The sequence below is a fragment of the Echinops telfairi genome, unplaced genomic scaffold (assembly GCF_000313985.2).
Source record: "Echinops telfairi isolate 266 unplaced genomic scaffold, ASM31398v2 ScPeMD7_7458;HRSCAF=8496, whole genome shotgun sequence".
Lineage (NCBI taxonomy): Eukaryota > Metazoa > Chordata > Mammalia > Afrosoricida > Tenrecidae > Echinops > Echinops telfairi.
In genome coordinates this window covers 32,785,744-32,797,682 of record NW_022111358.1, presented here as the reverse complement: position 1 = coordinate 32,797,682, position 11,939 = coordinate 32,785,744, and the positions used below count along the sequence as shown (strand labels likewise).

Below are 11,939 nucleotides of genomic sequence, written 5' to 3'. Positions count from 1 at the left end.
TACAACAACTTACAATTTGATAGATGAAAATAATAAATATTAAATATACATTTTTACATTTAAAAAAATCAAACGGCACATTGCATTGAGCACATCGGCGGCACGGACCTCTAAAGTGCTGAAGAGCCAGGACGTCGCCTTGAGGACTGCGGTATGCCTGACCCCCTTCTTGGTATCGTCAGTTGCTTCCCATACATGTGAAAGTTAGCTGGAGAAGAATCGATGCATTTGAATTCTGATCCCGGTGAAGAGTACTGAGAGCACCTTGGACTACCAGGAGCACAGACAAATCTGACAGCCAGTGCTCCTTGACAACGAGGACGGCAACACTGGCCTCACATACTTTGGGCGTGTGATCAGGAGAGGGGCATCACTCGTGGTAAAGGAGAAGGGCATTGAAAAAGAGGGAGATCCTCAGTGAGGTGGATTCGCACTGACTGCAACAATGGGCATGCGCATAGCAATCGTGAGGATGGTGCACAACTAGGGTTGCTGTGAATCTGAACCAACTTGATGGCTCCTAATTGAAAAAGTCAAACACTTTTTTTTTTTTTAAGTAAAAGAACCAGGATTTGAATCCCTGACAAGTTAACATTGGAGCTCCCACTTTTAGTATACATAAAACATATCTATTTAATATAGAATATTGTCTTTCAATCTGATATGAAAATGTATTTTCTTATATGAAATGGTGATGTCAGGTTTATTATTTTTTTAAGAAAACTTTACCTTGTGAAATAAAAACTAGGCAACCAATTGACAACACTTTCCCCTAGTTTTATATCTGTGTGTGTGTGTGTGTGTATGCTTTTGATAACTTGAGAAGTCCAAGGCCCAGAACCACTGGTCAGAAAATAGAAGCTCCTAGTGAGTGATGTTTAATGTACTCTGGAGGTTTTTACATGATCTGTTTCCTAATGCATTTAATCCAGTCCATCTGCATCTATCTGGCACCTGACCACAAGTCATACTCCCAAACTTTTGACACACATCTATTGTGAAACATAATTAAGATGCAGCCTTTGTGGTTCATATTCTAGGAAATCATATAAAACATTTCTTGACAAGATGTCTAGAAGGAGATATAGATCAGCCTTATACTAAGTTCTTTACAGCATATACTCTATTAGAGTGTGGTCCCCGCGTCTCTCCCCTTAAGTCTTTAGGATACAATGATAGCATCATTGGCTCTGTTCATTCTCTTGGTGTTGAATCACAACTTTGAATAATAGCTATTTCAAAGTGATAGCAGAAATAAGCATTAATACTTCTCACTGTCAGTAGCTTTTAGAGAACAATAGTGGGCACGAAACCACCACTCATCTGTCATACTGTGGTGGCTTTTGTGTTACCATGATGCTGGAGGTCATGCCACCTGGTATTTCAAATACCAGCAGGATGATCTCCCATGGGGAATAGGTTTCAGTAGAGTTTTCAGACGAAGATAGATTAAAAGAAAGAACTTGACAAATTACTTCTTTAAAAATACAAATTTTTTTAAGATTAGCCAGTGAAAACCTTATACATAGCAACAGAACTTTTTTCAAAAGCATCTTTAATTGTAAATTAGTTGAAGATTTACAGAGCAGATCAGTTTTCCGTTCCGTTTGTGCACATTTGTCTCATGTCATTGGTTGCCATCCTCACAGGGTAACGTCTACCCCACGTCCTCCTTGAACTTTCTACTTCTAGTCTTCCTTCTTTTCCTAACGCATCTGAACTTTGCCCTTTTGACAATCTCAAATGGCTCATTATTCTGAGGTGTGAATGCCTCCCTAGTGTTACTGTCTTGATATACCTCTCTGTTGTCATGCTAAACATTGAGCAGTAAGGTTGAGTTCATTGCCAGACCTGAAGAGTGACCAAAGACCATGGCCTCAGGAGGTCCATCAGTCTCAACTCAACCAGTAAAGCTGACCTTTGTTTATGATTTTGAATTTTGTTTCACATTTCCCCCCACTCTGTGCAAGACCTAATATGATCCCTTTTATAGCAGTTGGTAGTGGAGGCCAGGCACTATCTAGTTCTTTGGGTCTCAGGGTCCTGCAGCCCCTGATGTTGGTGTGGTCTCTCATTCATTGTACGAATTGCTTCCCTGTGTCTTCCATTCTCTTTGCCCTTCTTTCCTTCAGACATGGAGAGACCTCTAGTTACACTTTAGATGGCCTCTCACAAGGGGCCACGGATCGTTCTGCTGAAGACAGTATTCAGAAGAGGACAGGGAACAGGGATATCACTGCTGACTTCTGATGGCTCTTGCTTGAATGGATCTTGCAAGCAAAGGATGCCCAAACGATGTTTTACTGGCTATGCAAGAACTTTCATTTGTGTAGACCACAACAAATTGTGGACAATGGTGCAACGAATGGGAATGCCGGAACATTTCCTTGTGCTCATGTAAACCTGTACCCAAAGGTAGTCCTTGAAACAGAACTAAGAGTTACTGTGTGGCTTTAAAATCAGCAAAGTTGTATGTCGTGGTTTTATTCTTTCACCATACCTATTTAATTTGTATCCTGACCAAATGATCTGAGAAGCTAGACTATATAAAGAAGAACTTGGCATTAGGGTTGGAGGAAGATTCATTAACAACCTCTAATATGCAGATGACAGACCTTCCTTGCTGAAAGCGAAGAGGACTTGAAACACTGGTGGAAGATCAAAGATTATAGTCTTCAGTATGGATGTGCCTCCACATAAAGGTGCCTTTGAGTTGTGGTGTAGTGAAAAAATTAAATATGCTACGGACTGCCACAAGAAAGAACAAACTGTGTTGGATGAAATAACAGACAGGATGCCCTTCAGAAGCGAGGATGGACTTTGGACATGTCAGGAGGGCTCAGTCCCTGGAGAAGGACATGCAGGGCACAAAAAAGAGTCCGCACAGAGGAAGAAGACCCTCAAGAAGACGGCTTGACATGGTCGCTGCAACATCGCCCGACACATGACAGCGACGGTGCAGATGGCACAGAACGAGCCGGTGTTTCTTTCGTTGTCTTCCAGAGGGTCACAGTGAACCGGAACTGTTCAACAGCCCTCACAACAACAGAGGAGAAAGGAAGACAACTGCTGCTGGAGAAAAATGAACTGCGTCCCTGGTACAGAAGCTGTGTGGCTTCTTAGCAGTCAACTCATTCTATTTCTCTGTTACTGGTTACTTTCGATCATGAGAACTCACAATTTAAAAAATTTCCTTGCTTTCATTAAACTTTTCCTGACCTCTCTACTTCCAATAAACCTTTCTTTCACCCCACCCACATGCTCTGGCCATCCCCAAGGCTTTGCCAGTATTACCAGTAGCTACACCACCTCTGGGGGTGCATTTAGAGCCTCCGGTTCTCTAGCTGCCTTCCAGTGTTTCCTTGCTTACTTTGAGCTTTCTCCTGTAGCCCCCATCCCAGCAACTTTGCTCCCACTGGACCCCCATGCGCAGAGTCTTAACACTCCTAATGTCTGCTCTCTCTTCCCTCCTCACTTCCATTCCAGGGCCTCACATTTTAGCCTGCTCGCTCGCACGCTCGCATGCACAGCAGCCTTCCCTGTCCTCTGTGTGTGGTCAGCCTCAAGTGTGTGTGCTTCTCAGCCCCCTGCCTACTCTGCGTCTAGCTGCTAGATCCAGCTTACGAAAAGCACAAAACCATGGTATCGACCTCAATTTAAATACATGAGCCAAATCTCAAATGGGCCCTCAGTATTTCCTGGTGTCCCTTCAGAATTTTCCCAACCTGCTCAATTTATGATTATTATTTCTTTGCTGAAGGACTGGTTTATACCTTCTCAAACCTTTAACACTTCCTTATCCCCTCCTTCATCCTCCCCAGCAACTGATGACGTGGGATTCTAGTTCACTGAGGAAACAGAAACAACCAGAAAAGAGGTTCTTCATCTTCTCACCACTAAATAGCCTATTTGCTAAATGAGTGAAAGCAGATGGTATCCCTGCGCTTCATCAACTCCTATATTCGCTTATAATCAGTAACTTTAATTCCCAAGCCAAAGATGCAGATCTGTGTCTCCTCCTGGCCATTTTGTATTGTGTTTTATGTTGCCACCTTATCAGAACCAAGAGTCGTTATATGTTTGTGTCCATGCAAATGAAAAATAGGTGCTTATTAGAGGCTGGTTTACAGGGTCAGTTAGTTAGGGAACCAAGCAGCTAAGTAATTGAGTACAGAAAATGAAGAACACGTTCTTTGGAACTATACTTGATTATACCACTCACCTAGAGCAATTTTCACTTTTGTAAACGTTACAAAGAAGAAAAGATGGGACTTCCTTAGAAAAGAAGATTGAAAACCCTTGTGGGGAAAGTAGCAAGCAAAGGCGGTCAGAAGAAGTCATGTGATCATTTTCACCTCCCTCTGGATGGGAAAATGAGATCGTAGAATTGAACTGGACTACAAATTAATGTCACCTGGTATTTATCTCTATACTAAGATTCCGTTTTGAAAAGGGAAATGGTTAAAACCAAAAAAGGGAAGATTCTTCTACCAGCTTGGGTGTAATTTATATTTAAGGAATTGAGTAAGAGTCTCCATCTTACCTAATGCTGCGAGGTGCTTATGTAATTACAGGGACCATGACAGACCGACGATAACCTGAGTTTCACACGCTGAGCTCACTCACTTCATAGCGTTGGTCTGCAGACACACATTTCCCACACCTTTTCCCAATTCCTCAGGTTTGTTCCAAACCTTTACCCTGCCTCTTCTCATTCCTCCTAAGTTAGGAGTCCTCAAACTTTTAAACAGGGGCCCAGTTCACTGTCCCTGAGACCTGTTGAAGGGCCAGACTATCGTTTTTAAAAAAACTATGAACAAATTCCTATGCACACTGCATATATCTTATTTTGAAGTAAAAAAACAAATGGGGCAAAAGCACCCGGCGGGCCAGATAAATATCCTCGGCGGGCCACAGTTTGAGGACCCCTGTCCTAAGTAGATGAGCCAGCTCCTACTTGATAGAGTAACCAGAAGGGACCCCATTTAACCCTGGCTTCCTTCCTTTTGTCCCCTCACTCACAAGGCTCAAAAGAAGAGGTGTCCTTTCAGTCTGCCTCCCTAAATCTCTCCTCTGAATTGCCTGCTCACTCTACTTAGTTTCCTTCAGACCTCAACCCCAGACTGTCTGCCTTTGATTGAAGGCCGTGAGATCCAGGTCAGCATGACCAGCTCTTTCCAGGCCTCATCTCCTATCTCGGCCGGCTTATGTCCCTGCTATCAACATTCCTCTTTTAAAACTTTTCGCTGGTTTTCCATGTGCCCAGAGCAGATACTCAGAAACTTTGATCCAGTAGTTCTGAGCTTTCCCCCCATATTTTAAATGCATCTTGCTGCCTCAGTCTCAAATGGCTTATGGCCAAAAGGCAAGTGCTGATTTTCTGTACTTGCAGGGGCTGGCTCCTGGTCCTCTTGCGATCTTCTTGCAATCACTGGGGTTATCATTCTACCCGTGTGCCCGGGCCAGGCTAGATTCTTAAAGATTACCCTTGACTCCACCTCTGTCTCTGGTATTTGTTTGGTTTCTAAGCTCTGATTATTATCTCTACATTGGGTTCCTCCTTTGTGACTCTCTTACTCTTCCCTCTTTCTGCCGCTCGTTTCTCGAATACGGACTCTTTCGTAACTCGCAGGTCTTGATTTGGGTTCCATGGATGAACGTCAAAGGGTCTAGAACTACTCCCTAAGTTGAATACAGAGTGTTGTATATGCACATGTTGCTGGAGAGGTCAGTAAGCCTCTTACATGGGAAAGAAACTGGGAATGAGCACAGATGGCAGTTTAAGCGAGCGACCTCCACTGATTTCGCTCCTTCAAGTCTGCTCTTGGCTGTTTATTTCCCTAGCCCAAGGCACCAATCGCCAAGAAATGAGGGGGCCTAAAGGCATTTTTTTTCAATAAGTAGCCTCAGCAACCAGTATAGCTCTGCCATCAAACCGTCTAGCAGCCGCAGGTCCAAGGCTTCCCAGAGGGCAGAGCTGGCAGCTGCTCGGGAGACAGCAGGGCCACCATCAGGGTTTGGGGGCATCTGCCTAAGGCCTCTGGACCTTTATTCACGTGCTTGCAGAGGAGTTGGGTGAAATTCCAGAGTCAGCCAGTAGGGCAGTCTGCCGCCATCCAGCAGGTTTAGAACTTTCCTCAGCTGGACGTACACCTTCTGCCTCTTGGCTCTCTAGTCCTGCCTTGACTTTACCACCAGAGTTAGCTTTTAAGCACTTACCTGATGGTGTACCTTCCCCGGTTAGAAACGTCGGGTAACCTCCCATCACGGGAGAAACTAAGTGAGAACTGCTGGGCTTGATGTAAAGGCTTTCCAAGCTGCTGCCTTCATCTTTCAGCACCCAACTCTCCTCCCTCCAGCACTCTCGCCACAACCCTGGTGGCTGTTTGGGGAGGATGCCTTCAATGACCATACCTTTGTGCCTCTCAGCTCTCTCGGGGCCCGCTTCCTCTGCCTTGCTCAACTTCGAACCTCCTCCTTGTTCCTCCAAGGCCCATATTGAAGGTACCTTTTCCCTCTGGCTATCCTGATTTCCTACTGGCAGATCAAAAACAATCAGCACCTGTTTCTGACACGTCATTTTATACCGATCTTTATTTCTCTCTTTACTACTAGACTGGGAGCGCCTTGCAGGTAGGGATGTAATGACATTGTCCATCTTGGCATCTCTGTCTAACGCCTAGATTCATGCCTGGTCCAAATAGAAGCTAATATACCTTTGTTGACTGTAATTACTTAGGAAGAGCTTTTGTGGTTCATTTAAAACTACAGGCCAATGCTTATTGAATAAGTGAATAAGTAACAATAACAACAAAGTCTCATTCCACTGTTGACTCAAGTGCCAGCTTCCTTTGTGGATTTTGAAAACCTTCATGTGTCAAACGGTGTCTTGCGTGCTTTCTTGAGCTCCTAAGAGAAGTCTAGCTCTAGTGCGGACTAGATCTTCTCGGCCATGCCTATTGTTATTATCCTGAATAGGGCCTGTCATTTCAGTGAATCTGTATTACACATAATCATCTCCATGGACCTACATTTTCTCTCAGCCTTTATGGTAACATTTTGTGAACTGTTTAGTTTATAAACTTTAGTCAGTTTAATTTAAAACATTAAATGGAGCACTTTCCAGTTACAAAAACAGCTGCAAGGTTAAGGTTCAAATACATATTACATAGTTTGTTTTGCCAAACTTGAAAAAGCCCATTCACTGCAAATGTGTTTTTTAGGTATCTGAATTAATTCAGCTGTGAAAGTAAGCACATTAAGGGCTTCCAGGAATTATTACAAGTGACTTATTTCTCGTATTTATTTACTTAATTATTTTTATTTTGTAGTTCAGCCATTTATTGAGTACATAATGCTAGGTGTTTGTAATTCAGGGTTAATGAGATAAGACCTGTCCTTGAATAGAGAAGTTTGTAAACACCTAGTCATTGCAAATTACACCTTGGATATGAGGAAGGAACTCCTCTTAGACTGGGTCGTGGTTGAGAATGATTTTTTGCAGATAAATTCTAATTAGAGGATAGTCTTAAAATTAAAAAGACAGCATGTAGAGTAGGAAACGACGGTGCCTCTAAGAATTGCTGGCTTGTGGAGGCCTGGTGAGAAGAGAACAGGGAAGCCCCGGATGATGACTAAGGAGAAGGAAGGGGGCTGACAAAGGAAATCGTGGGGCTACGCATCAGTACCAGGGTGTCACCTTCTCCAGTTGTGCTGTGGCCAGTGTGTAGGCCCTGTCAAGTCAGTGTCCTAGAAGCCTGTGGGGCGGGTGTAACAAAAGTGCGAGACCAAGAAGCTGAGAGTCCGTGAGAGAAAGCCTGATTCCATGTGGAAGGAAGTATGGGTAAGTGGAGAAAGCGAAGAAGTTGGAGATGAAGATAAGGCCGTATACTTGCTGAGTACCCACCAAATTGTCATCTCCTGCTTGCTGCCTCTCCTCTCCCTGCGCCCGTTAGTCTCTGTGTGGACCCTTTCACATCATCGTGGTAGCGGTTCCTCAGCAAATGTGGCCCACTGGCTGGGATGCTAGCAGTGGTGATGTCAACCTCTGGGAGGAGCTCAGAGCGTATCCACTTAGCTCTTTGCCACTCTCTTGAAAGGATGAGTCAAGGACGAAGGACATTTTATGGAGCTGTGGTTCTTGAGGTAAGAGGTACACTGTGATGAGAAGAGCTAAGGCTCTAAGCCAGGGGTCCTCAGACTTTAAACAGGGCCAGTTCACTGTCCCTCAGACCCATTGGAGGGCCAGACTATAGTTAAAAAAAAAAAAACTATGAACAAATTCCTATGCACACTGCACATAACTCATTTTGAAGTAAAAAACAAAACAGGGCAAAAACACCCATCGGGCCGGATAAATGTCCTCGGCGGGCCGCAGTTTGAGGACGCCTGCTGTAAGCCTTTAGGGCTTCCATGAAGTCCCCCTCTTCTTTGCTATCCTTACTATAAGCACAAGATTTACAAGGGAGGCTTTCCTTGAGCTAAAGAGAAAAGTAATGAACATACCCGCCACCCAAAAGGGTTGCCTTCTTTGAATCTAACCCTAGAACTGTGATTTATTCTAAGCATGAAAGCATCAGTTGACTGTTGGGTGTGTATTGTTTTAAGTTTGCTAAAAGTAAAATTTTCATGACAAATGAGGGCAAACTATTTTCCATGGAAACATATTGTTTCTATTACATTTCCAACATTTTATTTTTCACCTGTAGTGTTGAGTGTAACTGAAATCTAATCATTCATTATTTTGCCAAGCGCAGTTTGGGTGGAGAGCAAAGAATGGAGACATGCATCTTGACTGTGAAACTGCTAGAAGGTGAGGATCCTTGAGTGGGTAACAGAAGTCACAGGTCATTTAATCTTTACACAGCAGAGGAAACGCTCCTATGGAGTTGGCTGAAGGAAACTGGGGCCTTGAGATCATTGGCCATGCTGTTTTGCTATTGTTAACCATCCCTTTAAGTCACTTAGCAAAGCTTGCCAAGGAAATTATTGACTACTCTCTCAACACTTCACTTTAACTGAGATGCCCTGCTAAGCCTCACTTGGCATGAGTCACACAGAGGAAGATAGGAAACGTTACCCACAGAATCTATTCTGTACTATCCGTCTGGAGCCTATGGCTTGTTCTGCAGGCATCTAGCCCAAATATGTGGTGTTTTTTTTTACAATTGCTTATACTGACAGGTGGGCCTTTTATTCTGTATAACTCAGGTCTCTTTCTTTTAATTTTCCACAATTTATTTTTTTGTTTTTTATTATTATTAAATACTTTTATTGGGGGCTCTTACATCTCTTATCACAATCCACACATTCGTCCATTGTGTCAAGCACATTTGCACATATGCCGCCATCATTTTCAAAGCCAGGTCTCTATTTCTGCAGCCTATGATTTCATCTAACCCCATCTGTGTGGGGTTGGATTTGCCTGAAACAGTTCTTCCTGCTCTAAGTTAAAGGATAAAGAACAGTAAGTAATATTTCTTAGGCACTTAGAGGACAGGGATGTTTCCAGAGTGTGTCATAAATATAGTTTGAGTATTGGCAGCCCTTTCCTTTAAATGTTAGTCCTGTTATAGGAGTTATTTCTGATTTTCTATAAAAAAGAACTGTTTGTGACACATGGGTATTTATGTCTGTGAACTAAAGACATTGTTGTGTTGTTCTCGAGATGCACCTGAAGGAGAAAGCACTTTCCTCCCGATGTCTTAACTGGAGTTTCAGGTAGCTGACACCAGGCTGTTTTCTTTATCTTTTAGGTTGCAAACATGTTAAAGGCATCCTGTTATATGGGCCCCCGGGATGCGGTAAGACTCTCCTGGCTCGACAGATTGGCAAGATGTTAAATGCAAGAGAGCCCAAAATAGTCAATGGACCAGAAATCCTGAACAAATATGTCGGAGAATCAGAGGCTAACATTCGTAAACTCTTTGCTGATGCTGAAGAGGAGCAAAGGAGGGTAATATGAATAGAATGATAACTTAGCAAGAGCTTAGTATGGCTTAGATGATCAACAAACCCCAGATCTATGGTGGAAAATCGTTACTGTATTCTACATTTTGAAACAAGCTGCTGGCAAAACGTCTTCAGGACCTAGTTTATATAGGCACCAAGCTAGCGCTTGTGGAGGATTGACACTGTGTGCGTAGATGTCATTCCTCGCGTGTTCAGACACAGACGTAGGTGAGTGTGTAAGCCGAAGGATTCACAAACATATGTCATGACTGTCTTTTCAAGTAACACTTGTGTTCCACATTTCTTCCAGACTTGAACTCAGCTCTCCTTTGAAAAGAGGAGACAATAAGTCCATAGATTTGCAGAATTTTGTGTATGTAAGGTCTAGGAGCTGAAAGTTAGCTTACTTAACAAGTCAGCACAGTTGTAGAACGCCAAGAAAGCTTGACTTTTTTTTTATCTTAGGGAAAAAAAGTTAACTAAAGAGCAAACCAGTGCTTACTAATTTCAGCATTACCCATTTCATTGGCAGGGTTTTAAAGACTGCTGTGGGATTTCTGGTTCTGATTTCTGGTTAGTAGGTTAGGTAGACTGAATACTGTCTTTCTGTAAACTTCTTCAAATTCTGGGTAGAATGGAGTTTAAATTATTTGAAATGCATAATTGAGCTGCCACGAGGTCTCATAATGAAAAGAAAATTAGAGTCAGAAGGCTGTGAGCTGAAGCTTTGGGGCTTGCGACCTACAAGCTTTAGTTTTACCACCCACTTCAGGGGCAGCAGATGAATCCTGCGTCCACGTAAGGTGTGGATTGAGACACGCAATGTCAAAGAGTTGTGTTCTCGATGAGAAGCATGAACGAGGAAGTACTAGTCTGCCACCCCAGACCAATCCCAGAAACGTTGGTATGTCTGAGTTCTGCGGTGGGAGCTGGAGACAATTCCTGAGGGATTCTAAACCACGGATTCTTGACTCACGCCGGTTTAGGATTTGACTTACATGTCCTGGAACCCCCAAGTTAAGAAATTAGTTTTAAAATCTGCCCTCGGCTAGTGATGACATCAGTGGTTGGACCTAAACAAGCTCCAAGAGGTGTTCTCACAGTCCAGGTCCAGGAGGGATCCCCACAGAACTCTGGGTGCACAAATGAAACGAGAGACGACAGTACTGCCTGTCCCATGTCCTTGTAGCAAAATGGACTGATCTGGTATCTTTTCACAAAATAATGTTCAGTGAAGACCTCATGTTGTATTAGGTACTGGATGAAAATGCCGCCTTTTGTTTTCATCCTTAGAAATAGATTCTCCACTTGGGTTTGAGAAAATTCAGGCAGAACACTGTCATCTGCAGTTGCCGAGTCTGCGCGTTGTGTCTGTGGCTTCTTTCACCTGCTTCATTAGGATCGGGTGTACTGTTCCATCTCTGTGCGTTCATTTTCTGATTTGGGTCATTGGAAACCATAGTCCTCTCTCACACTTCTCTGCATGACCGGTGGGAAATCAAATCTGAATTCACAACTGTGTCCAATAAAAGCTCAAATCAAGCAGTAATTTACCAGACTTCTGATAGACCATCTTGAAAGATGTCGTAATATTTTAAGTAGGACAATAGGAAAATGGGAAGATTGTGTCATAGTGAAGATTTATTTCACTGTTGCATTATTGCAGACACTTTCATCATTCTTTCATCTTCTTATTTTAATAGTGTTTTAGCATAAAAAGAAACCAAATCTGTCGCCATCCAGTTGATTTCTCACTCATCGCAACCTCAGCATAATTAAGGAAACAATGGATGATGAAGAAGTGGTGCCAGAGCCATATCGGACTTCCTCTGGCCCCACAAGGGAGAGGGAGAATCCATTGAGGTCAAATAAGCCTTCACCCTCCACTCTTTTTCTCCTAGTTGGCCACCCGCCTTGTTTCCCACAGGGCCCTGCTTCTGTACTGGGTTACTTTGCTGCAGAGGGTTTGATGATTTGTTGCAGTGCCC

At 43.2% G+C, this 11,939-nt stretch overlaps 1 protein-coding gene across 1 annotated transcript in view; it reads left to right on the top strand.

Annotated features, from left to right (window-relative positions):
• Positions 1 to 11,939, top strand: part of NSF (N-ethylmaleimide sensitive factor, vesicle fusing ATPase) — a 147,706-nt gene that overhangs the window by 66,385 nt on the left and 69,382 nt on the right. The window contains exon 9 of the mRNA XM_004707240.2: positions 9,756 to 9,955. Within this exon, the coding sequence (XP_004707297.1) occupies positions 9,756 to 9,955 (200 nt within the window). The remainder of the gene's footprint in view (positions 1 to 9,755; positions 9,956 to 11,939) is intronic.